The following is a 27,334-nucleotide window of genomic DNA, read 5'->3' as shown; positions in this document are numbered from 1 at the left end:
CGACCATAGGAGAATACCAGGGTGGTTTCCGGAAAGGGAGAAACTACGTAGAACAGATCTTTGGACTCAAGAGAATCATAGAACACAGATACAGGAAAGGAACGGACACAATAGTTACATTTGTAGACTTCGCAAAAGCCTACGACTCAATAGACAGGAACACACTACTGAACATCCTACGCGACAGAGGATTGGATTCTACGACACATTCATTGGTGGGGGAAACATTGAAGGCTACAACCGCTAGAGTAAGATACCGGAGTATGTTGTCGGACAGCTTTGAAATTAAGACAGGTGTCTGACAAGGGGATGGTCTGTTAATAAATTTAACCATGATAGGTTAATATTGTGTTTGGTCCGTATTATAAAAATGATCAATATATAAAATTTTGGTTGAACTGAATGAGAATACTATATAAATTTAGGATCTTCAAGTTTTTCTTCTTTTTACTCCTTAAATGATCATATGCTAGTCTATACAGTGGGTTATCTTCTTCACTTCTCTCATTTAAACTTGATTCAAATTTTTTTTTGTGTGTGTGTGTAAGGTAAATTTCTAAATTTTCCAAAACATTCATTAATTTTCCCTTTTTGGCCGAATGTAATAATTTCATATCATTGGAAATGTCTGTAAATTTATGAGTCATTTCAATCATATGTTCTCCCATTGCCGAATATGTTTTATGTTTAACCGCATTAACATGTTCTTTATACCTTATAGCCAAACTACCAGACTGTCCTATGTATCTGTACCCGTAAAAAGTGTTCATATCTTTAAGGCGCTTGATATTAAATTAACGAGCATGGATCTTATCCTAGGGAGTGACTTTATCATTGGAGTTGGTACAGAGAGGGGTATAGTTATCAATTTTAGTGATTCTTTTGATAAATTGAGTTTATTGATCATCAAAAGCAAGTTCATATCACCTTCGTACAGCAGCATGGAAGTGTCGTGGCTGGTTGGTACCTCCGAGTCCTGGGATGGTGCTGGACATCGCCTGGGCAGGGACTACACCTGCTCGGATGAGGAGTTCTGGAATGTCTCGAGGTTCTGGAATGTCTCGAAGATTGGCACACGTTCCTGGGTTCGATGTGAGACGTAATTCACCCTTGAGTTTTCTGCACGGCACTCCACACATTCATGGCACTGTCTGAACAGATATGACCTTTTAATGATTGTTGCTGAACTCTGGATATTAAATAAAAACGTTCTGGAATAATCACTCGAAGAACAAGATGATTTTGACTTTGTACAGGTAGAAATGCAAGTTCATAACACAAGCTTACTGTAAGTCAGAATGTTCTAGAGGATTACTGTCACTACAGTTCTAAATGCATAGTTCTGGAGATTTAAAACACATTGGAAATGAACTGAATAAATAGCTTTCGGAAACTGTCTTGTTCCGTCGATAGGCGAAGTGAATAGCCATTAAAGAAAGTAATATTTGAAAGAAAAAGTCTGAGTTCATAAATTATGGATTCACTCAAAATACTGGAAAGTTCTAGGCTTTCTGGGAACGTGACATGCGTATTCTGAATTATCACAGTCTTTAATGAGGATAGGAATCAAAACACAAGTCCCCGTGCAGCACTTGGAAAGTATTGCATATTTCACAATTAAACGTAATGTTGAACGTCCCCTAAGTTCCACAGTTTTTACAAGACCTAAGTTCAATGAGGCACTTGAGAAAACAAGTCATATCGTTCACACGAAAGTTTATGTTGGTAGGGCACAAGTTCATCCTACACGCTCGGAAAATTTCGATGTTCCAGAAATTGATTCACAAAATACAAGTTCGAATAAATTCGAAACGTAAGTTCAATGTGGTACACAACACTCGTGAAAATTCAAAGTCCTTTCGATCATTGTCGAATAACTAAGCCTATGTGGGACTTCAAAAAAATAACAAAGTTCCAATGTGTCAAAATATTAAAGCCCAACACGACACTCGAAGAAAATAAAGTTCCGATGACAATGTTCCAGTATGTCACCTTAAGAAAATAATAAAGTCTCACCGCGACACTTGGCGAAAATAACAAAGTTCCAATGAGACGCTTCAGAAAAATAACGAAGTTCCTATATGGCACTTTAACAAAATATCAAAGTCCAGTCACGACACACGAAAAATAACAAAGTTCCAATGTGTCAATATGACAAAGTTCCAACACGATGCTCGCAGAAAATAACAAAGTCCCAATCAGGTACTTCAAGAATATAATAAAGTCCCGACACAACACTTAGAGAAAATACCGAAGTTCCAATACATGGATTTCGAAGACTGTCAACTAGAAGTTCGACACACACAATACTCCACCTGTCACCCGTGTCACAGAGACGGCGGAGTGACAGATACTGAATTCGTAGGTCGGGTGGTCCTCCTTTTATACACGTTCGCATGGAAGTGTCTAGAACCCGGGTATTATCTACCCTTATAACTCCTATAATACTCGGTGAATTTTCTTGAAATCTTGATATATGACATCCATTGTAAAGGTTTCTAAGATGGCAGTGTCAAAATAGCAATAAAGTAGCGCAAATTGTACCGTTGAGGGTAAGCTGGAACATTACCATATATGGTTGCGGATAGCTGGCTTACGGCGGCCACGTCACTCGCTGGGTACGTCACTGCGTTCGGCGGGCTGCCTACCTTCCACCTCGCGCGAAGTTCAACAAACATACTTCGGACTTCTTTCGTAGCGGCATTCCCGGTACAGTATCCTTGTTTACATGTTTGGCATGTTAATTTGTAAATTCCTGATTTATTAAATATACATTTATTCTGTATCTTTTCTGAATTGAAAATTATCTTATAAGTATTATTATCCATTTTATATGTGACAATGATGTTCTTTTTCCTGAAAATTTTAGCCAGTCAATAAGAATGCTTATTTTGAAAAGTTAGAACTGTAAATTTCTTTTTCTCTTTTCGCTCTTTAATTAATTAATTAATTAATATTATTTAATCTAGTTTTGGATGAAGTGGTGGAGCAGTGGAGACAGTTGAATAGAACCATGGGAATTGAAGGTGTACAGATTGGATATAAGATCAAAAACAATGTCATAGTGGATTGCCTTGCCTTCGCAGATGATATGGTGGTGTTACATGAGAAGGAAGAAGGCGCGAAGTTGGCACTAGCAAATCTAGCTGAGACTGCAGCAAAGGTTGGTCTAAAAATAGCCTACAATAAGAGGAAGGTACTGAATACGAAGACCGATTGGAATGTAAAAGGCCAAGTGGTAGAGAGAGTAGACAGCTTCCGGTACCTAGGTGAGAACATCACAGGTAAAGTACAAAGCAACAAAAGTACCACAGACAGAGCTCAACTGCTGCTGAAACTATGATATGCAGCCATGACTACATTTGGAAAGAAGAACCTCTCGAGGAATGCCAAACTGCTACATTACATGATAACCATCAGGAATGCTGCATTATATGCAACTGAAACACTGACATTAGGCAAGAGAACATGCATGCAATTGGAGAAGGAGGAAAGAAGAATGTTGAGACATATATGGGGCATCAAAAAGCAAGGTGAAATCTGGGTACACATATCAAGGTAGGAACTATATGTGAGTATAGAAACATTCTCGAGTGTGATAAGAAAGAGAAGGTTAGGAATTGTTGGACATCTCATGAGGATGGATGCCAGTAGGCTGATGAAGAAGATATAGAATGCAACTTACTTAACTGGAAATAAGTGGATGAAGGAAGTCGGAGAAGATTGGGAGACTATTGGCATAAAGAAAAAATATCCACTGATGACAGTACAGGATAGGTCCAAATATAAAAAGCTCGTGGAAGGTCACAGATGGACAGACACCAGGATCCAGATTCAGATCACGGAAGCCTAGAGAAAGACGAGGAATAAGAGAATGAAGATGTATTGGGAAGAAAGAAGACGTACCGAACAAGTCACTCGTGATCCTCAGGGGTTGTAACGAACCGAATAATAGTAATAATAATAATAATAATAATAATAATAATAATAATAATAATAATAATAATAATAATAATAATAATAATAATAATAATAATAATAATACACTTAAGAAACTGGAAATTGCAACACCATGAAGGCATTGGTCATTTGTGTTGATTTTCAAGATATGGAACGATGCCATGTAGGTATGTAAACGATCAAAGTTTCAGACCCATTGGATTGTTGCTACAGGTCTCCCCACGTGATTGGCCGCGGAGGAGTCAACTCCAGTGTACGGACTCTGGTGTAGCGTAGTTGACTTGCAGTCTGTGCAGTGAAGTGTTCCCCATCAAACATGCCTCGACGACAGAGAAGAGTACGCTATCAACAACTGTCGCCGTTTGAGAGGGCTCGGATAATTGGGCTGTGTGAGGGTGGATTATCGCTAAGGACTGTCACTGCACGTGTTGGCTGACGGGCATCTACAGTACAACGTGTATGGCAGCAGTGGTCAAATGAAGGTACCCTCACTCGTAGACCTGGCACAGGCCCAGCACGACAGACAACTGTGAGAGAGAATCGCCGCATCATTTGGATGGCCCGGATGGAAACCCATGCAACAGCAGCGCAAATTCGAGCAGCTGTGTCACCCCACGTTACACAACAAACAGTTGGTAATTGCCTGCGTGCAGCTGGCGTACGAGCCCGTGTCCCTGCAGAGAGTTTCACAACAGCGACGTGTAAGGCTGGCCTGGTGTCGAGAAAGATCAACGTGGGTTGACTAATGGCATAGGGTCGTTTTTAGTGATGAATCGTGCTTCTGTCTTGCCTGCAGTGATCGCCGGAATCGTGTGCGCCGACGTACCGGGGAGAGGGGCCACCCAGATCTTATTGTTGAGGGGCACACAGAGCCAACACCAATCATTTTGGTCTGGGGAGCTATTGGCTTTAATGTGAAATCACAATTAGTGCTTGTTGAAGGCACTATGACTGCTCGACAGTACATTGATAGGGTACTCAATCCAGTTGTTGTCCCTATGGATGGCGAACATTGCTAATGGGATGTTTCAGCAGGACAATGCCTGGGTTCACACTGCACGCATGTCCAGAGAAGCTCTCCACGACATCACAACCTTAGAATGGCCTTAGAATGGGACGTGATGGGTTGACAACTGGCCAATCGTCCTCAGCCATCCACAACTCTGGAACAACTGACCCATGCAGTGCAGCAAGCATGGGCCACAATTCCTCAGGAAGCGATCCAGGGCCTTATTGACTCCATGCCTCGATGATTCATCAATGTACTGCAGCTCGTGGTGGGCACATCCTGTATTGATTGTTGTCCAAACTTACAGTCAGAGGGACCTGAAAGTGTAATCATCTAATCACAACCGAACACTTGTCCTGCATGTTCAATTGTAGCAATGTAGCACCAATCCTCATGGGTGTTGGAATTTCCATTTTCTTCAGTATATGTATGAAAGAGATAAATGACAAGCTAAAAAAAGAAGGTGATCTCACTCCCCAACTAGGGACAAAAGATCTCTATAGGTCGATGCTCCAAACAAATAGCATTAAAAAACTCCCCAGCTATTTCCTGCCATTATTCAAGTAGGTTGTTCTACCTGGCACGCAACACTAATACCATCTGTTGGAGATCAGTGGCAGCAGAAGAAACAAAGCACATTTAAACAAAGATTCGTCAATATGTTATTGGTGATTAATTTTTGGACATTTAGTATTGTAGGTCTTCAAATATAGTTTTCTTCTGACTGTGATATCAGGGCATCCAAGGTAAAGGGGGAGTCTTTCTTCCTCCTGTCATGATATTTCTCCATGACCTTTTCTCATTTTGACAGTCATCTTTACAATTTTCCTTGCTGATTTAGGCTGATGAGCACATAGTTTTCACCTTAAGACAATCATGACAAAAACACCACCATCGCCAGTCAATACAACTGAACAATATTTCCTTATTACTACTTTATTTTCATTGTCCTTGTTTTAATTGGATCTAAGATTTTTCTCATGATTCTACTTTTTCGTATTTCCAGTATTTAAACTGCAGTTCAAAACTAGACATTGACTTGTGGAAAGACATTCTGGTTTCACTGCTGTATTGTAGTGCCTTATTTTAAGATTTTTAGACAAGTATTTCGTATTATAAAAATTCTTAGTGATTCCATAAGCTCTTTCCATTTTATGTAACCTTTCTTTACAGCACTTTTTTTCTAAATTTTCTTGAATTATTCCTCCCAGTTATTTGAATTTCATTACTTTCTTTTGTCGATCAATATCTGTCATGAAAAATGTTGAGCTTTTTTTTTTTTATGTTGGTAAAATTTTTTGGATTTTTCTACAGAGATTGTAAACCTGTTTTGTTGGCTATTGCTTACAAGCCTGTCAAGCTCTCTGGAAGTATAACAAAATCGTCTGCAAACGCCAAGCAATTAATTTCAACACCTTTGCTTTTTCAACCCTAAGTTATTGGTGAAATTTTATGTTCCTTTATTTTCATTCCAAATTCTTACAATTTTCCCTGCAATACAGTTGAAGAGAATTGGCAATAATCCATCATCTTGTTATGCACCTATATTTATCTTTATAGGTTTTGATAATTTGCCCATAAATTTTACTTTTGAAACTGTGTTTGTAATTATTTCCCTTATTAGGTTTGCAATTTAGATTTCACTCAAAATTCCTGTATTGTTTGATCTAAGGTTTCTCTGTCAACAGAATCAAAGGCCTTTTTAAAATCCACAAATATCATTAGTCCTTGGAGTTCAGTATTCTGTGATGAATTATACCATTTTCATCTTTAAAACATATACTTTACTCTTAAAAATCTGATAGAAGTTTTGGGTGTTATATATAATAATGTTATTCTACCTCATGAGCCAAAGCAGCCAAGTTTTTCAGATTTTAGAGGCATATATTGCCAAAAAAGACAACCTGCCCTGCCATAATATTAGTGACTCACACCAGGCAAATGTACCTTAATTAAGGCCACGGCCGCTTCCTTCTCACTCCTAGGCCTTTCCTATCCCATCGTCGCCATAAGGCTTATCTGTGTCGGTGCGACGTAAAACAAATAGCAGAAAGTTTGTACTAATCAGCATCAGCCTGAACATCTTTCTATATCTCCAGTTCATGCTTCCTGCTTTTACTTCCAGTTATCTTCCGTGGTCCACTTTACAGCAGAATCGTGGTATCCTCCGAGCCATTAGTCTCACCCATTTATGAAAGAACACCAAAAGTTTTAAACCATGTGATACTTTCTTTTGTGTCTGTTTTATGTTTTATGATTTTATGTATTATGACATTATTATTCGTATGTTCGTATGTTAGTATTTATTTCTTGTTTAAACTTATTTGGTGATTGTTCTTGTACGTGTCTGAAAGTAATCCTTTTGTGTCTTTAGGATGTGACAAAATCCATGGACAATGTACTGGATTATCAACATAAAGCTGAAGAGTGCCAAGCAACATTAACTGCTATGAAAGGAGAGATAGAATACTTGATGCACAACCTGGCATCACGTGAAAAACAGGTAATTACCTCACTAAGTTCTTCAAAATAATATTTTTCTGCTGTGAGGAGCCCCCTTTTAACCCCTCAGCATGGTGGATTTAAGTGTCTGGTCATCTCTGTGCTGTAGGAGGAGTTCTAAGCGTGGTGTTTAAATTTTCTTGTATTCTTTCAAGGTTTTGTTCAAAGCAACATAACTTTGGTACCATTTTATGGATATCAATAATACTTTCACATGCTTGTTTAGAAAACTCCATTCTTTTAGAAAATATAATTCTAACTTACCTTAATAGTTGAGTTTGGTGTGGAACATCTTGAAACATCCCTCAATTCACTCTGGACACCAAAACACCGTCTCTCTGCAAATTTTCTGCTTGCAGCACATGACACATCATTTGGTTGGTCCACTTTTTCCCTCATTTGGTGGAATTCTTTCAGGGAAATGCCTTTCAATCCAAAAAATGACATCCAGGCACCTTTCTTTCAAATAAACCTGAATCTTCTACAAGCAGTGCCTGAACGATATCTACTCTAAATTTCAAATTATATATTCTAGATTCTGGTGAATTTCTCCTGCAAATGATTATTATGTTTAGAATCACAACATTCATTAACCTCCTGAATAACTTGATATACCTCTTGGTCATCCTTTTCCTTCATGGTTATCTTCCAATTTTTCAGATTGACTCCACCCATGTGATCGTTATAGTCGGCAACAGAAACAGACTTTTTTTTTTTTCCTGACCATGCTTTGTTTTCTTTGTGATGGTTTCTGCCCCATGGAATGTGGAAATCATTGTGATATTTTTCCTATCACACCACTTATGGAAGGAAACCTGGTCAGAATGCCAAGCTATAAGTTCCCCCTTTCTTTAGTTTCTTTAGTTTCATATTGATCACACCTTTTGGGACATCCTCTCTGTTGAGGCGCAAAGCTCCTACACAGTCAGTTTTCAATGATTCTACCGTATGAGCCAAAGCAGCCAAGTTTTTCAGATTTTAGAGGCATATATTGCCAAAAAAAAACCCAACCTGCCCTGCCATAATATTAGTGACTCATTAACTGTGATGTTCTCTTCTGGAACTTATTTTGGAACTATTTTTTCAGGTAGGACATTTCAGATAAATTTTGAAAAGTTTGGAAGGTCTATGATATGTATTAACTGCCTTATTGTTGTTGAAATGCATAAAATGACTAATTGATCAAATCTATCTGTTAAAATAACAGATCCAAGAATTAGTATAGTCAAAATAGAGTTTTAAAAAATTGTAGCATAGGCTTTTTGTATTATGCCCATGAGCAGAAAAAGAGCAATTACAACATATATCTCATCCTTCGTGACTGGCTTCCAATCCCACATTCTGGAACAAAGTGGTAAGAATAAGCCCCTAGATTGTATTCTTTGCTCAGCATGTATATTTGTTCACAAACTATTAGTTCCACTCACTCATCTGCAGAGCACATCTTAAAAACCTTCACACCTTCACATTCCCCAACTGCTTCCTGGGCTCCCTATAAACTGTTCTATTTGACCCAAGTAATGAGACATGTTTTCTCATCGAAATGTATTTGCCGTGACATTCACATTGCCATTCTGCACACTCACTCGTATCCGACTCCAAACCAAGGACTTCGCGTATAGCAATATCATGCGCGTCTCTCAACTCACCATCTGAATCTACGAACTTTTGTCAGAATCACTCCTGGTGGCAGAGATAAACATTCCTTGGAATAGCACTTGAATTCAGTGACAAAACACTATTTAAATAGGGATCAAGGTATATAATTCGAAAGCATAAACCTTCCGTTTCAAGAAGAAATGAGTTAAAACACAAACAGCTTTGATCGTAATGTGCTCGTCATTCCACCACATGCGATGTTCACTACATGACAGCACTCCACGCTGACAGGTTAAAGAGAAATCTTTGTTCAAAAGTGGTTTAATGTCCTCTCTGAATGTGTTTGATATTACAGCTGTAACAAAAGACTATAGAATGACTACTATTGTGTTCTTCATCCAGATTGGACCATGTCGTCGTTCTATGTATGTTATGAGCAGGTTGCTGATATTTCAAATACATTACAGTGTTCCTTATAAAGGTGTTAGTCGATTTTAGCTGAATGAGCAGACTGATTACCTTGGATCGAATAGGGTTCATCAGTTGCCTTGATGTTGATAAACTTAACCCTAATAGATATTTTATTTGATCCTGTATTGGCTTGTTTAAATCTATTAAAGAAACTATTTTAAATAGTTTGTGCTCAACGATGCCAAAATATAAATATTATATTCTAGAAAACTGAATCTTAATGAGGCTCATTATAGTTCAAGTTTCAGTATGATACAGGTTCTCCACCAGAGTTCAGATTTTCATTATGATACAGGTTCTCCACCAGAGTTCAGATTTTCATTATGATACAGATTCTCCACCGATCAGAATTCAGATTTTTATTATGATACAACTGTTTGACCAATTAGGTAAGAATAGCATTGCACCTGCTCTCAACGCACTAGCTTCACACTTGTTTCCAAAATCAAACATGTCGGACACACATATTAACATCATTGCACCTTCCACTTCCAATATTCCACAACCACATGGCACATTCCAACAAATTCACTTCACCAACTGTACAATAAACAATTTGCATATGAAATAATGATAACCTTCTATCGAAGCTTTGAAAACATATGACATTATCAGGGTCTCTGATCCACTCACGGAAAATCAATAACCCCACGCATGTTCTCTGCACTCTTTTCAGTAAACTCAATTATCAAGCAACATCTCGACAGAAATTTATGAATATTTAAAAATAGATTTATAATTATCATTGAGTATAAACAGTCGTACGCAACTTGCCTATAGCGGTAATTAAGACACTCGTGTGGAAATTATAAAACTCGCTTTGTTCGTTTCATAAACATACTCGTGTCTTAATTATTGCTATTATAGGCTTATAGGTATTATAGGCTTGTTGCATAATGTGCCATTATGTTGGGTCCACCTTGTCAATACACTTTTAGTGATTGAAAATTGATTCATCAGTGATGAAGGGAATTCATATTGTTCCTGAAACATGTATGATAGAATAAATAATTTTCAATCATTATAAGTGTATTGACAAGGTGGACCCAACATAAAACTATTTTAAATAGTTGCTGTAATCGTTACTACAGCGGTTACACTAAACAAAACACTAAACACAGTAAAGGGAGGAAAGTAAGTGTAATTACACAGTACCAAAAAACCACTACTCACTCAGTGAAACATCAACTGGAACTATGCGGATCTCCGCCGATAACGACACTAGTAAATATCAGTAGAGCCAACTAGATGACAATAAACCAGGAAGGTGGGAAGGAGCTGGGAACCAACCGAGGGCATGGATATGGCTTAGGTTGCAGTTTCAGAAATAATCAACCGTGATTCTTAATTTTAAAAATATTATTTACAAATGGACTTTACAAATAAATTCCGAACAAACTCCGCCGTGCGGAAGGTACCGACACATAACGATAGTAAAATACAACCTACATGTTCTGCTGAGATACCCCAGTTATTAATACACGTTCCTTGACAATAGCTTTCTATAAGTTCAAAGACTCAAACAAACTATATATCTAGTTACAAATCCAGTTGTACAATGCAATTTGGTAGGTAAGAAGAAACGTAATACGCTATTACAATTTACAGTGAAGTTAAACGTACTTTTCAAAAACTCTGGCATACATCAAGTGACACAGAATTACCAGAGGAAAAACCCCAAGGTAAATATATAAACTACAATTTACATATTTAGCGAAACAAGGAACGGGGAATGCCTCGAAAACAAACAGCCAAGTCCAGCTGAAAAGCTAAGGCATCATAACTAATTAAGTGGCGAATCTAGGTGAGTTTAGGGCAGACTCCTTATGAAAAAGCAAGCGAACATTACAGGAAATTTAAGCTGGAACGGAAATCAAGAGTGCTTACCCCAAAGTGGCCCATCCCGGTAACGAGACGTCAAAACTTTGGACAACCAGACAGACTGATCACAGACCACAGACAGACCACGAAATGCTGCCTCGTTCTCTATAAAAAGGTAAACCCTGGCCTTGGAGTAGCCAATCAGAAAGCGGGGGCCTGCCTATTGCCACCCAGATTCACCAATCACAACTCGTACTTCAGTCGCGAACTTTAAATAATTTTCTCGAATACGCACGAACGCGAATCTTCCATTTCCAGAACAGTCAGAAAATATTTTTTAGAGTACATAACCAACAAAAGGCAACACACCCTGTTCAAAAATTCATGTAACAACTTTCTGGATACTTCCAGTAAATATAGAACCGAAATCTACTATGTACAAATACCATATGTTACCAAAATATTACACTGTACAGGTTAGGTCGTTACATGGAATACAAATAAAACATTATATCACCACACTTCAGATCATACAGTAAGTACTATGGAAGGTTTACAAAAAAAGTCTTCAATAAACACTTTCCACGTCCAATACATTCTACACCTGTGACAGTTGCCTTGATGACGAACACTGTAGTGTATTCAAAACATTAACAACCAGTACATACTGTTAGTCGGTCAAAAAAGAGAGAATGAGCACATTGTATTGTAGTGTATATTCCTTGTATTTAATATTTTTTCAGACTTAATTTTAATTATTGTCATAATTTAATTCACCTCTCGTATAGATAAAAACCTGTGGATAGCCATAACATACGAGGGCTATTTTTTTTTCAAGGTCCGATTGGTCACAAAATGAAACAGCAGTACAAATTTGACACTTTTCTATTAGTAACACTTACTGATACATCACACCTATTTTTCAACATAGTCGCCTCGCAGATTGAGACATTTGTCGTAGCGTGGTACCAACTTGTCAATGCCCTCTTGATAAAACGTCGCCGCCTGCGCCTGTAACCATCTTTGTACGCCGGTCTGGAGTGCCTCGTCGGTGTCAAAACGCTGTCCTCCTAGCCAGCGTTTCATGTGAGCAAAGAGGTGAAAATCTGATGGAGCCAGGTCCGGACTGTATGCTGGGTGATCGAAAATGTCCCATTGGAAACGCTGCAGGAGGTTCGTGGTGGCAGCTGCAGTGTGCGGCCGAGCATTGTCATGGAGGAGGACAATGCCTGATGACAACATCCCTCTCTGCTTATTCTGAATTGCCCGTCGTAGACGTTGAATAGTCGCACATTATGCGGCTGCAGTGATAGTGGAACCACGTACCATGAATTCCACCAACAGAACTCCTTTCCGGTCCCAGAACACAGTAGCCATACACTTTCTGTTGGAGAATGTTCGCTTGAATTTCTTTGGCTTACTCGGGAAGTGCGAATGCATCCATTGTTTGGATTGCTCTTTTGTTTCTTCCGTTTCAAAATGAACCCATGTCTCGTCCCCTGTAACAATTTTGTTCAAAAAATCCGGTCCTTCATCATGGTAGCGCTGGAGAAACGCTAAAGCGGCGCCCATTCGCTGTGTTTTGTGACGGTCAGACAGCATCTTCGGAACCCATCTCCCACAAAGTTTGCGGTGCTGAAGTGTCTCACTCACAATTGTGTAGAGTGCTGACCTGGAAATTTCAGGAAGCGAAGCACTCAACACAGAAATTGTGAACCGACGATTTTCTCGAATTGCCTGATCCACACGCTGAACAAGATCATCGGTTGACACACGCTTCCTTCCCTGGCCGCCTGCATCATGGACGTCTGTACGTCCTGCTGTAAAGTTCCTGCACCATTGTCGCACTTTGCTGTCGCTCATGCACGTTTCACCATACACACGACTTATTCGGCGATGAATTTCGGCTGCATTGCACCCCTCAGCCTGAAGAAATAGAATTACACCGCGCACTTCACACTTGGCGGGCGAAGCGATCGTTGTAGCCATGTTTACGAGCGCGCTGCACGTTCACTACTGACAGGACTGAGGCGAGGCGCATAACAGTCATTTCAGAGACGTTGCGCAACACATCTGCGCAGCGGTTCATCATATATTCACGGGCGTTTGACTGTCGCGACCGATCGGACCTTGAAAAAAAATAGCCCTCGTATCTATAGGTTCAGTAATTTCTGAGAATAGTGTACCTGTGAGGAACTTGTACAATACCATGTATTCATTCTTTCCTTGAGTCACTGTACATAGAACAAAGGCAATCTCAGACCTGGATGAAGAATGTAATACTAGTTCAACAGACTATGGAAACCTCAACTTTAAGAGAGAATGACCCTTTGTGAATGGTACATGTGAAATATGACCAATACAAGATGCTGTGCAAAGTAAAATATTGTGTATGCATATCAGTATAAAATGAGAAATGAAATATATATATTAAAATTACAATAGTAGGAAATATGGATGTGACTAGAAAGCATGTTGGTATTGAGTGGTATTGAGTACTCAACATGCAAATGTTCAATATGATGTGTTACTTCTGTCACAACAAACTATCTTGAGTTTACCACAGTGAGCATATATGACCAAAGGCTGAGGTTCAACTACTTCTAACATTGTGCATTTCGTTATTCAGCTTCCAGCAGAATTTACATTTTTTACAATCTTTGTATATCCACAGTTATGCAGAGGAGGTCCCTGAGTTGGTATGGTATGTTTGTGGAATGGATTGTAGCATTTGTGACTTCATAAAATGCTTCACTTCAGCTCACACATTTTCAGTTAATTCCAACCCAGGAGCTCAAGGGGGGGCATTTCAGTGGAGAGGTTCTGCAGAAACTGGATAACCTCTCAGCGATAGTTGTTACATCATGTAGCACTGAAATATATAGTATTAACCGTTCCTGCAGCTCTGGTTGTGCTTAAGTCAGACTTGGGCCCTAATCAGATTTGTACACTGCTTTTAACAATAGTGAACAACCCAATAATACGTAGGTGGTTTGAAAAGTTCTCGGAATGTACTAGAATTAAGTATCTTACCTCAGTGGAACTGCTTTTATTTTTCAACATAGTCTCCCTGTAGACTAATGCCTTTGGTTCAGCGATGTTCCAATGCCTTGATCCCATCTCGAAAATGAGATTCCTCCAGGCCTGCAAAATACCTCTCCAATTTGGCTGTCAGTTCTTCCCTTGTAGAAAATCTCCCTCCACCGAGGAAAATTTTCAGCTTGGGGAATAGATGAAGTTCTGATGGTGCCAAATCAGGTGAATAAGGTGGATGTGGCAACAATTTGTACCCCAGTTCATGAAGTTTTGCCATGGCAATAACGCTTGTATGCGGCGGAGCATTGTCCTGATGAAAGATGACCTTTTTCCTTGCCAAACCAGGCCTTGTTTCGCGTATCTTTTCCTGCAGTTGGTCTACGAGGTTTGCATAGTATTGCCCCGTAATTGTTTGGCCAGTAGGAAGATAATCTATCAGCAGAATGCCTTTTGCATCCCAGAAAACTGAGGCCATGACCTTTCCGGCCAATGCACTGCCTTTGCTTTCTTTGGTGGTGGTGAATCAGCATGTTTCCACTGCTTTGACTGCTGTTTTGTCTCTGGGGTATAGTAGTGGACCCAAGTTTCATCTGTAGTCACAAACCGGTGCAAAAAATCTTGTTGGTTGCACTGAAAATGGGCCAGACTTTGTTCGGACATTTCCAATCTGGTGTGTTTATTGTCCAACGTCAAGAGCCGCAGCACCCATCTTGTGGATAATTTTTTCATACACAATTCTTCAGTTAAAATATAATATACCCATTCAGAAGACATCCCTACAGCTTCAGCAATCTCCCACACTTTCAGTCGACGATCCTCCATGACCATTTTAAGCACTTTTGCGATAAATTCTGGGGTCGTAACACTTTTTGGCTGTCCACTACGCGGATCATTATCCAAGCTCTCCCGACCAAATTTAAATTCGCTGGTCCACTTGGCAACAGTTGAAAATGAAGGAGCAGAGTCCCCCAGTGTGTTCTGAAAGTTGGCATGAATTTCCTTTGCTTTCATACCTTTCTTTACAAAGTATTTAATCAATGCTCAAATCTCAGTTTTTTCCATTGTCACAAATCACTACGCGGGAACAACAACAACAACAACAACAACAACAACAAGAAAGAGTTGTCACTACCACACTCTTGCAGCTAGAGCACTGACACGCCACGTGTTCACTCACAAAGAATGTGTGATTATTGCACGGGAACCTCGTTGCTCTAGCACTGACATCTAGCGATGATTCCGAGAACTTTTCAAACCGTCCTTGTAATTTACTCCTGATTTGTCAAGTATAATCTCTCCCCTTGGCTTCTGTATCGATTAGCATGTCAAAGGCTGTTGCCTGGAATCATTACTTTTCTCAGGACCTGTACTCCTAACAGTTTAAGTAGTGTATTATCCTTTGTCTGATTCTACATTTGCTGTATTTGCCCTAATTCTGCCTCAAACATTCTCTCGTATGTGCTTATTGAACGTGCACCACCAATGGATAAAAGTAACGATTTTCACCCTGAACCACCCTGCTGTACCATGCGCGATGTGCGAGTGCTCTGTCCCACATGCTCAAAATGCTCCTTTAATATGATAAAAGATCAGTTAGCTGGCAAACTGTTACCGTAACGATGATGAAGGATTTCCATATTTTTATAGGAAATGTAATTTTAAATCCTGCATGTATGCATTTTTTAAGAATACTAACAGTTTAGTCTTAAGTTTGGTTTTTATTGGATAAAGCATGTGCCAAAACACAGAAAACACCTTTTTTCTGGAAAATTTTTAAAAAGAAAATATATATGATCATTTTTTGTGGAAAATAGAATTCTAGGAAATGTGGTGAGCTCCTTTTTTAATAGGACGTACTGTTCAAGCAGTATATTTTCTTTTAAGGGTCCCAGGTACGTAATTTTTCTGACTTGCTTCACATTTTAAAAATTACCGGCTCCCATATAAGCTAGCATAATTATATCGATATGTATAAAATAAGAGTTTTGTCTGTGCCTTGCTCAGAATTAAAAAAAGAATGGTATTTTTGTATCGGTCTTGTCCACAGTAAGAAGGAAATACAATTTTTCATTTTCCGTCATCTCTGTACGTTTGTATGTATGCACATCAGGAGAGAATGGATAAACATAATTTAATGAAAATCAGTATGCAAAGTTGGGGAATAAGGCACTACAATCTAGGTTATAAGTCATTTTATTCATTCTAGGTAAAATGGTAGTTTAGGAGAAGGCCTCAAATTTCTCACGCACCAATATTATTAGTAGTCCTATCGATAGATACTACATAACAAACGTTATAGGTTATATAATTTCTGGTTGTTTATGTCTTATACAGTTTTACCATACCAGCTACAGTAACAAGAGACATTCATAATTCAGTCTTCCGTTGCATATTCCATGTCAGTGCCTACCATCGCTAACATGGAAATATTGTTTAGTCATGTTAACTGGTGATGGTGGTGTTTTTGCCATGATTGTCTTGAAGTTAAAACCTGCGTGCTCATCAGTCCACATCAACAAGGGAAATTGTAAAGATTACTATCGAAATGAGAAAAAGTGAATATCATGAAAGGAAGCTTGCTTGATGATGATGCATTTTGTGTAAAGGGGCCTAACATCGAAGGTCATCGGCTCTATGAAAGGAGGAAGAAGGGCTCCCGTTACATTGGACATTGGATGCCCTAATATCACTGTCAGAAGAAAACTAGATGTGAAGGCCTACAGCAGCCCTGTCAAACGCGGCGCCCGCGTGGCGCCCGAGGTGCCCTTTTATGGCGCCCTTCGCAATTAATTTCCAGATTAAATTTTAGTTAATATTTGAAAACAATACTTTTGCATTTCAATAAATATTCTTACTTTTTTCTTAAAAATACCGTCCTCAAAGTCAGGAAATTTGTTATATCCATACCTCCAAATACACAAAGAGCTTTGAGTAAGCCATAAATGTGATCTTTACCTAACTGAATCGTGTCCGCAATTAGTGAAGAGATAGAAGAAAGGTTCAGAAAGAGAGCTATTCGACATGTAAGTAGTTGCGACAAAGGGAAATCCTCCACACACCTCTCACTGTGGGGGGGGGCTAGCACCAGGTATAAGGCCCTCCCTACTCACGGAGCCAAATATAGCCGCATATTTATTCTGCCAAACAGAACCACTTCCTTATGATTCACTTGATTGCAATGCCATAAACTACCTACCATGAGAGAGTTTCACCAGGACGACAGTGGAACACTCAATTTGCCCACAAAGTAACTTTAATCCCAACAAAGCTGTGCCATAAACAATCAACAAACGATTTATGAAAGTCTTGCAGTTGGAACGTTCCAAGTTCCTAGGTTTCAGGCAAACATCCAATATTACTTGTGAGCTTATGCAGAGCTTATGGAATCTGCTAAAAGAAATTAAACGGAACGATTCATTTGAAGATAACTAACAGAAAGATGAAAAACAACTAAGCGCTTACCTATTGGAGGGGCCAAGAAGACCCATCTTCTGAAGAAGACAACCTCTCCCTTCAATGGTCACAATTCAAAGACACCTCAGAAGGGCTTGGCTCTAGCCACGAGCTCCTCTCTGGAAATTAGGAAATCGTAAAACAACCAATGAGCGTCCGTATTTTCCTTCGTCCGCCAATCACAACTACTGTTATTCTATCCAATGAGGGCCCAGCAAAATGTGCTGATAAAGAACACCGACTAGCATCGAGAAATTTTAAAACTAATGCAATATGATGAAACTGGAAACTCCTGGAAGCATCCCATTCCGATCTAGCACGTGTACTACAGTATGTTTCATAATTATTTCATCTTACTTCAATTTTTCACGACAACCAAACATTCTTGAAGCCATGTCAAAATACAATAATTCCAAAATTCACACACAGAAAATATGAACAATAAATAAATACATGATATAAAATTCCCCAGTCTTTCAATTTTGAATAATCACTACAGTTTCAACTCGTATTAAGTGCACAGATTATAATTTTACAGGAAGTTAAAAAAAGTTTTACTTCCTAACCAACTAAGACATGTCAAAATTCAAAACGGCAAAATCTAGGTATTGAGGTTATTTTCCCGAATCAGTCATGATTCAAATCATTTCCCAATAATTGAAGGCGTCATTCTTATTATAAAATTTCACTTAATACGTTTTGAACCAATTTACTGAACAAAATATGTTTTGATACAACCTTTTATTCACATAATATGATTTGAAACGTTCATTTGATTCCAAAGATTTTTATTGACTTTATTGTTAGCTACAGCACATCATGTACAGTAAATTAAGTTATTATGAACACATTGTTAATGCTATATGGATGTTTACAGTCTTGGAAGTAATCCTTCTTCCTCATGTAAACATTCACAGTCGTCATCATGAGTCGGCCTACCAGTATCTGACGTTGATCCGATGTTTAGTGCTGAAACGTAAAATTGTAAACTGTCAAACTCCTTCCAATTGTCTCCAAATCTGGCTGTCAGCAGATTCTTGACATCCATTTTTTTAGCGTCAAGTAATGCTCTCGGTTATCGATTATGGGAGGTTCATGTACCTGGCCCAGCCTTATGCCTTGTTTCAGAAGGGTTATGAATGGCTTTGAGGGGTCATCAAACCTGTACGTCAGTTCCATCTTTACTGTAACATGGTACTGACCACTTTTCTTTTTCTTCAGAATCACCGTCTTCATTTCTTTAATCCTGTCCAATTTCTTAAAATTTATGGCGAGGATCTTGTAGTCCCTTATAACCCATTCTTTTCCTAGATGTTTTACAGTCCCCACAGACTGAGAGATCTCAGGAGTAACGATGTCAGAGCACTTACGAAGAAACTTTTCTACAACACCCAAAAACCTGTCTGTGGGTAAAAATGAATGTCCTCTGACAGGAAAGATGACAACAATCGTGGAAATGTTTCAGTGGGTTCTTTGGTTTGTAGCCAGTAAACTAGAGCATTCTTGTTTTGGCCTCCACATCCGTCTGCGAACAGCCTGATACAAGTGATCGATTTATCAAAATGTACCTCATCTAAAAGCGAAGTAACAACTGATGATACCTCGTTTGACCCTCTTCCAGCCTCACTCTCATTTCATACATCAAATTTTGGATTCTGAATACTGACATCGCTAACACACAGTGCATAAAATGATATTTGGCACGAATAGAACGCTTTGCAAATTGATAACTTAGGAAGTGGTTGTACCTGTTGCAAATCAAAGCAGAAGGACATTGTGTCAGCAGTTCGTTCCCTGATAAGTTTGTGAAAAGCCTGTGAGAGGATTTTATCTGTTCCCAAATCGGTTAGTAAACGGTTCGTTTTAGCACTATCTTTTTCAGATTTAATCTGAAAGAGCATTCGAGCGCAGTAACCACAAGCATCCGTGGATGGTGTCCCAAACCCAATATTGAACTGTGTATGAAAAATATTCTGGAAGAACCACTTTTTCACTTTCAGGTCTGCGGAAACACTTTCCTATGGGTAAGTAGCCCTTCATGGTGATCGAAAGTGAAAGGGTATGCAAGCAATTACACACTGTCAAGTATGACATAAAAATAGCAGTAAAAGCCAACAAAAGAGCAGGATAAATGCAGGGTGGGAGACATTATCGTGAACATAATACGTTTTGAACCGTTTGCCGTGGTGCACATAATACGATTTGTTCCAGATCATGTTTTTCAGCACTGAATTCCTATGGGAAAGAATAGGAAATGGCCCGATCTAACTTAACAGCATCAAAGAGCATATCCTAATTGGTGGGAAACCGCATCAAAACATATTCTGACCTCGACTGCATTTAATACGTTTTGAAATGATGCTCCTCATGTGTGTCAACTACATTTCAGATCTCGGAACTCAGGTCAGATCTTCATGCTCTTCGATCTGTTTGAAAATATTCCTTAGATAAATCTTTCTACCTATAACATTTAGGACTTCTGCTCTACAGTGTATTGAACGACTACATACTTTCAGAAGTCATTTATTCAGTTGTATTAATTCAATGTTCATAGCCAACCTCACTATCTCGGTTAGTTTCTGTTTTTCTGGTTGATCCTGGCAGAGCTCAGTGACATTTTACGGCATGTCTGCCATCTGGTAGATTAAAACAGAGTGTTGAAAATAACATGCTGGCAGCCTAAATGGATGAAATAAAGATGCCTGTACTCAGTAGCTGAGGCCATATGATTACTATTTAGAACATAGAACATAGAACATCTCTTTATTGCCCACCCTAGTTTACACCATTGGCTTACAGGCAATAAAGACAGAGCGAAACAAAATCACAAAAAAGCAAACAAACAATATCTACTATATCTCTCTTAAAAACTACTTAACTACATCACTAAATCTACTGAGCTGCCTCTAACATGGGTGGATATCCTAACCACATGTTAGGGCACCCCCTACATAGTGAAACAAAAACACAAAAAAGCAAACAAACAATATCTACTATATCTCTCTTAAAAACTACTTAACTACTTCACTAAATCTACTGAGCTGCCTCTAACATGGACGGATATCCTGACCACATGTTAGGGCACCCCCATACATCAACTCTAACATGCTAACTATTTATTTTACTACCTAAAACTAATTAACAGAAAAACTGGCTGGTCGCAGTATCGCCCTGGTAAGGAAGCAGCCCGTCCAACCTGCGATACTACTCCAGCCACACCCCGTGGGTCAGATGTCTGCCCCCACCTACACCTAGTTGGCAGTGTGCTTCCCTCCCCTCCTTTGCGTGGCGAATCACACGAGGCGCAAACCAATCCATCATGCGACCCGTCATGCTCTTATCTACTGTCCCGCCTACTGCATTTGAGTCCCTTTTTTTATACATTGCCTGCAGCCATCTTTGACTCCCTCTTTCAACCACGTGCAGACATGCTTATTCTTTTCACCCTGGGATGGGTCAGTCCGACCCACCACCTTCCACCTCTTAAACCTCCCACTCCCTATCCCACATCTTTCAATTTCTCTTTCTCACTTACAGCCTCCTTCTTCTATCTTATTTGTAACTTATCCTCTGCAGTTACACACTGCTTGCTCATTTTTTTCCACTATGTCCTAGAGTTAATATTAACATACTTTTAACAATACCAAACTTTCCAACAGTTCAACAGTTTTCTTATTTCTCACAGTTCTTCCATCTTATTTGCATCTCTTAGTCTAAAAACCACTCACTAATTGCACATTTCTTACATTACCAACTCAATTATTATACCATCTCTTTACAGGTCCTCTCTCTACTTACTTTCACCTATCTAATTTCTTTATAACAAGGTTTTCCTACCTCACCCTTATCTAGCAATTATCTGCTCATTTCTTGATAGTCTTTTACTAATACACTGAAGAAAATGGAAATTGCAACACCCAGAAGGAGTGGTGCTACATTGCTGCAATTGAACATGCAGGATGAGTGTTTGGTTGTGATTCGATTATTACACTTTCAGGTCCCTCTGACCACAAGTTTGGACAACAATCAATACAGGATGTGCCCACCACGATCTGCAATACATTGATGAATTCGTCAAGGCATGGAGTCAATAAGGCCCTGGATCGCTTCCTGAGGAATTGTGGCCCATGCTTGCTGCACTGCACGGGTCAGTTGTTTCAGAGTTGTGGGTGGCTGAGGACGGTTGGCCAGTTGTCGACCCATCATGTCCCACACATGCTCAATAGGACTGAGGTCCGCGGATCTGGCGGGCCATTCTAAGGTTGTGATGTCGTGGAGAGCTTCTCTGGAGATGCGTGCAGTGTGAACCCGGGCATTGTCCTGCTGAAACATCCCATTAGCAATGTTCGCCATCATAGGGACATCCACTGGATTGAGTACGCTATCAACGTACTGTCGAGCAGTCATAGTGCCCTCAACAAGCACTAATTGTGATTTCACATTAAACCCAATAGCTCCCCAGACCGTAATGCTTGGTGTTGGCCCTGTGTGCCTCTTGACAATAAGATCTGGGCAGCCCCTCTCCCCGGTACGTTGGCGCACACGATTCCGGCGATCACTGCCAGCAAGACAGAAGCGCGATTCATCACTAAAGACAAACCTATACCCTTCGTCGACCCACGTCGATCTTTCTCGACACCAGGCCAGCCTTACATGTCGCTGTTGTGGGGTCAATGGAACACCTTCTGCAGGGACATGGGCTCGTAAGCCAGCTGCATGCAGGTGATTACCAACTGTTTGTTGTGTAACGTTGGGTGCCACAGCTGCTCAAATTTGCCCTGCTGTTGCGTGGGGTTCCATCCAAATGATGCGGCGATCCTCTCTCACAGTTGTCTGTCGTGCTGGGCCTGTGCCAGGTCTACAAGTGTGGGTACCTTCATTTGACCACTGCTTCCATACACGTACCATAGATGCCTGTCGGCCAACACGTGCAGTGACAGTCCTTAGAGATAATCCAGTATAACACAGCCCAATTATCCGAGCCCTCTCAAACGGCGACAGTTGTTGATAGCGTACTCTTCTCTGTCGTTGAGGCATGTTTGACGGGAACACTTCACTGCACAGACTGCAAGTCAACTACGCTACACCAGAGTTCGTAAACTGGAGTTGATTCCTCCGCGACCAATCACGTGGGGAGACCTGTAGTAACAATCCAATGGATCTGAAACTTTGATCGTTTACATACCTACATGGCATCGTTCCATATCTTGAAAATCAACACAAGTGACCAATGCCTTCATAGTGTTGCAATTTCCATTTTCTTAAGTGTATTTACAGGCTGCTTCTTATTGTATCTAGATTATCTATAATATAACACGTTTATCAACTCATCCTTATCTAGCTATTACCAGCTCGTTACTTAATACCAATATCTACCATTTTCTTCTTTTGTATAAGTCATCCTCATCCTTATCTAGCAATTACCAACTCATCTCTTAATGCAAATATCTACAATCTCTTCTTATTGTCACTACATTCACTGTACATAACACATTTGACTACATCTTATTCACCCCTATCTAGATATTACCTATTCTTCTCTTAATACAATCTTCTACCAATATCTACAATTTTCTTTTTATATTACATTCTTTTCCAGTATATACAGATCTCTTCTTATTATATTTACCTTATATATATAATCTAACAATTTCATCTACCTCTTACTTCCCATTCCCCTGAAACACCATTCTACCTATTATTCCCTTAATCTCTTTAAAAATCTAGCTCTGAACACATTTAAATATTTTGATATATTTGTTCCTCTTTCCCACTCTCTACACAGCCATGATATCATATTATAACCCTTTTCTACTTTTTCTATCTCTTTCTTATTCAACACTTTCTTTTTAATCTCTTCTAGCGCACTACACTGGTTAAATACACTGACTGACAGAGCAAATGCAACACCAAGACGGAGTGGTTCGAAAGGGATGAAAGTTGGGGAAAAAACAGAGACGGCACGGAAGAATAATTGATGTTTATTTCAAACCGATGTGCAGGTTACACAATGCGCACGGCATCGACTCAGTAGGATGTAGGACCACCGCGAGCGGCGATGCACGCAGAAACACGTCGAGGTACAGAGTCAATAGGAGTGCGGATGGTGTCCTGAGGGATGGTTCTCCATTCTCTGTCAACCATTTGCCACAGTTGGTCGTCCGTACGAGGCTGGGGCAGAGTTTGCAAACGGCGTCCAATGAGATCCCACACGTGTTCGATTGGTGAGAGATCCGGAGAGTACGCTGGCCACGGAAGCATCTGTACACCTCGTAGAGCCTGTTGGGAGATGCGAGCAGTGTGTGGGCGGGCATTATCCTGCTGAAACAGAGCATTGGGCAGCCCCTGAAGGTACGGGAGTGCCATCGACCGCAGCACATGCTGCACGTAGCGGTGGGCATTTAACGTGCCGTGAATACGCACTAGAGGTGACGTGGAATCATACGCAATAGCGCCCCAAACCATGATGCCGCGTTGTCTAGCGGTAGGGCGCTCCAGCGCCCCAAACCATGATGCCGCGTTGTCTAGCGGTAGGGCGCTCCACAGTTACTGCCGGATTTGACCTTTCTCCAGGCCGACGCCACACTCGTCTGCGGTGACTATCACTGACAGAACAGAAGCGTGACTCATCGGAGAACACGACGTTCCGCCATTCCCTCATCCAAGTCGCTCTAGCCCGGCACCATGCCAGGCGTGCACGTCTATGCTGTGGAGTCAATGGTAGTCTTCTGAGCGGACGCCGGGAGTGCAGGCCTCCTTCAACAAATCGACGGGAAATTGTTCTGGTCGATATTGGAACAGCCAGGGTGTCTTGCACATGCTGAAGAATGGCGGTTGACATGGCGTGCGGGGCTGCCACCGCTTGGCGGCGGATGCGCCGATCCTCGCGTGCTGACGTCACTCGGGCTGCGCCTGGACCCCTCGCACGTGCCACATGTCCCTGCGCCAACCATCTTCGCCACAGGCGCTGCACCGTGGACACATCCCTATGGGTATCGGCTGCGATTTGACGAAGCGACCAACCTGCCCTTCTCAGCCCGATCACCATACCCCTCGTAAAGTCGTCTGTCTGCTGGAAATGCCTCCGTTGACGGCGGCCTGGCATTCTTAGCTATACACGTGTCCTGTGGCACACGACAACACGTTCTACAATGACTGTCGGCTGAGAAATCACGGTACGAAGTGGGCCATTCGCCAACGCCGTGTCCCATTTATCGTTCGCTACGTGCGCAGCACAGCAGCGCATTTCACATCATGAGCATACCTCAGTGACGTCAGTCTACCCTGCAATTGGCATAAAGTTCTGACCACTCCTTCTTGGTGTTGCATTTGCTCTGTCAGTCAGTGTATATGCAGGCCCGACCATCCCTACCCACATAAAATACATCTATCCTTATTTTCTTGACCTACTCATCCCCTATTTTTTGGAACTGCCATTTCCCACCAGTATAAACCTCTTTTACCCTTTCTGCTCTCAAATTCAGTTCTCGGGTTCGTTGTTTCCACCAAGATAGCGAGTCTCTTTCCCTACATTCCACTATTAAACTCTGTCTTTCTATATCTGCCACTATCCCTTTTACCCTTTTGCGTACCCATTCTTTCCTCTCTCCCCATCCCGCATACCCTAGATCTCCTAATCCTAAATTTTGTAATTTATTTTTACACTTATTCACCCAGTACCCTTCATTCTCTATACTTTTCTGGAACTTATACACCTCTTGTATTAAATCCCCTCCCTTCCCTTCTTCCAATCTCATCCAGTACTTCATCATCCTCTTAGTTATTGTAATTTCTATCGATTCTTTACATACTAATTTAGCCCCCACATTTGCAGTACAGTCTGGAACTCCCATCATAATCTTACTAAATTTTGCCACCACTTGGTTTAGTTCCTTCCTACCCTCCTCCAATCCCCAAACTTCTATCCCATATAACATTTTTCCTTTAACCAATGATTGGAACACCATTCTGTGAATTTTATACGTTATATCCAGGAATTTATTTTCTAATACTCCCACTGCTGCAAGTGCTCCTCTTCCCTTAAATTTGGCTCTTCTGCCCTGATCCTTCCAAGATCCGTTACTACTAATTATTATACCTAAATACTCAATTTTTTTCCTGGACTGATTTCTTCCTGCTCTACTATCCAAAGTTTCTTTTCTTTCCTGGCTTTCCTTTTCCTGCATACCATTATCTGCATCTTCCGTACATTTACTCTAAGTGCCCATTTTCTAGTATATTTCACAACCTCTTCTAAACCTCTTTGCAAACCACTTGCTGTTAGTGCCAAGATCAATAAATCATCTGCAAATAGCAGGCCCGGTATCTCTCGTTTCCCTATCCAAGGACATTGCCATCTCTCTCCTCCATGTTTGTCTAATATATTATTTATAAACAGTAAAAATAATATCGGTGACAGCTTACAACCTTGTCTCACACCCCTCTTCGACTCAATCCACTTACTCAACCTACCCCCCTGTAATTTAACCATCACCATTACTTTCTCATATATTCCTTCTATCGTCATCTTCATTTTCTTCGATAACCCAGTATCCCTTAATCTAGTAAATAACGCCTCCCTATTCACTGCATCAAAGGCTTTCTCTAAATCTATTGCTGCTACATATAATCTCATCCCTGCTATCTTCACATACTTCGTAATTAAGGTATCCAAAATCCACATATTATCCACCGTATTTCTTTCTTTTCTAAACCCATTTTAATACTCCGATATCCTTCCATACTTCTCTCCCCAATTTTTAATCTTATTGGCTAGAATTCCTGTATATACCTTCGACAACGAGTCACAGAGTGTTATTCCTCTATAATTATTGGGATCACTTCAACTTCCTTTATTCTTATATATTGGACATAATATCCTTTTTCTCCACTCTCTAGGAAATTTTGCCATTTCCCATATCTTATTAAAAAATTTAACCATCACCTTTAACATTGGTTCATTTGACCCTACTTCCTTCCATACCCTGTTTGTAATACCGTTCGCCCCACCCGCTGCATTAGTTTTTGCTTTGCTTAACACTTTAATTACTTCCTGACTTGTTATCTCCTCATCTAGTATCTGTACTCCTGCTTGTAATTCTCTTACAATGTAAGTCTTGCCCATTTCCCCATACCAGTCTCCCCTCCCGCTCAAAAGACCTCTAAAATATCCTACCCACTCATTTTCCCCTATATTTGTTCCCTTCCCTGTAGGCCTAGTTCTATTTATCTTATTTATAGCTTCCCAAACCCTCTCAAATCTTTTCTCCTTGCAATATCCGTTTACTCTTTCAGCTTCCGCCTCTTTCCAGCATTTCTTTTTCTCATTTAGTAACTTCTTGTAATTTCTTCTTAATTTGCAATATTCCTCCCTTTTTTCTTGTTTCTCTCCCTTCTTAAACTCTGCTAGTGCTGTCAGTACAACCTCTCATTTCCTCTTACAGTCTTCATCAAACCACCCCATGCCTCTGTTTTGTCACTCTC

The 27,334-nt window shown here is 40.2% G+C and overlaps 1 protein-coding gene across 5 annotated transcripts in view; it reads left to right on the top strand.

Moving 5' to 3' along the window:
• LOC136877770 (paramyosin) overlaps positions 1 to 27,334 on the top strand; it is a 652,246-nt gene that overhangs the window by 441,595 nt on the left and 183,317 nt on the right. For all 5 annotated transcript variants that reach the window (XR_011018593.1, XM_068228645.1, XM_068228647.1 and 2 more), the window contains one exon: positions 7,344 to 7,472. Coding sequence is in view for 4 of the 5 variants with exons in the window: in XM_068228645.1 (XP_068084746.1) it covers positions 7,344 to 7,472 (129 nt within the window). In the remaining variant the exon portion in view is untranslated. The remainder of the gene's footprint in view (positions 1 to 7,343; positions 7,473 to 27,334) is intronic.

The sequence above is a fragment of the Anabrus simplex genome, chromosome 7 (assembly GCF_040414725.1).
Source record: "Anabrus simplex isolate iqAnaSimp1 chromosome 7, ASM4041472v1, whole genome shotgun sequence".
In the NCBI taxonomy this organism is placed as follows: domain Eukaryota; kingdom Metazoa; phylum Arthropoda; class Insecta; order Orthoptera; family Tettigoniidae; genus Anabrus; species Anabrus simplex.
This window is presented reverse-complemented; position numbering and strand designations above follow the sequence as displayed.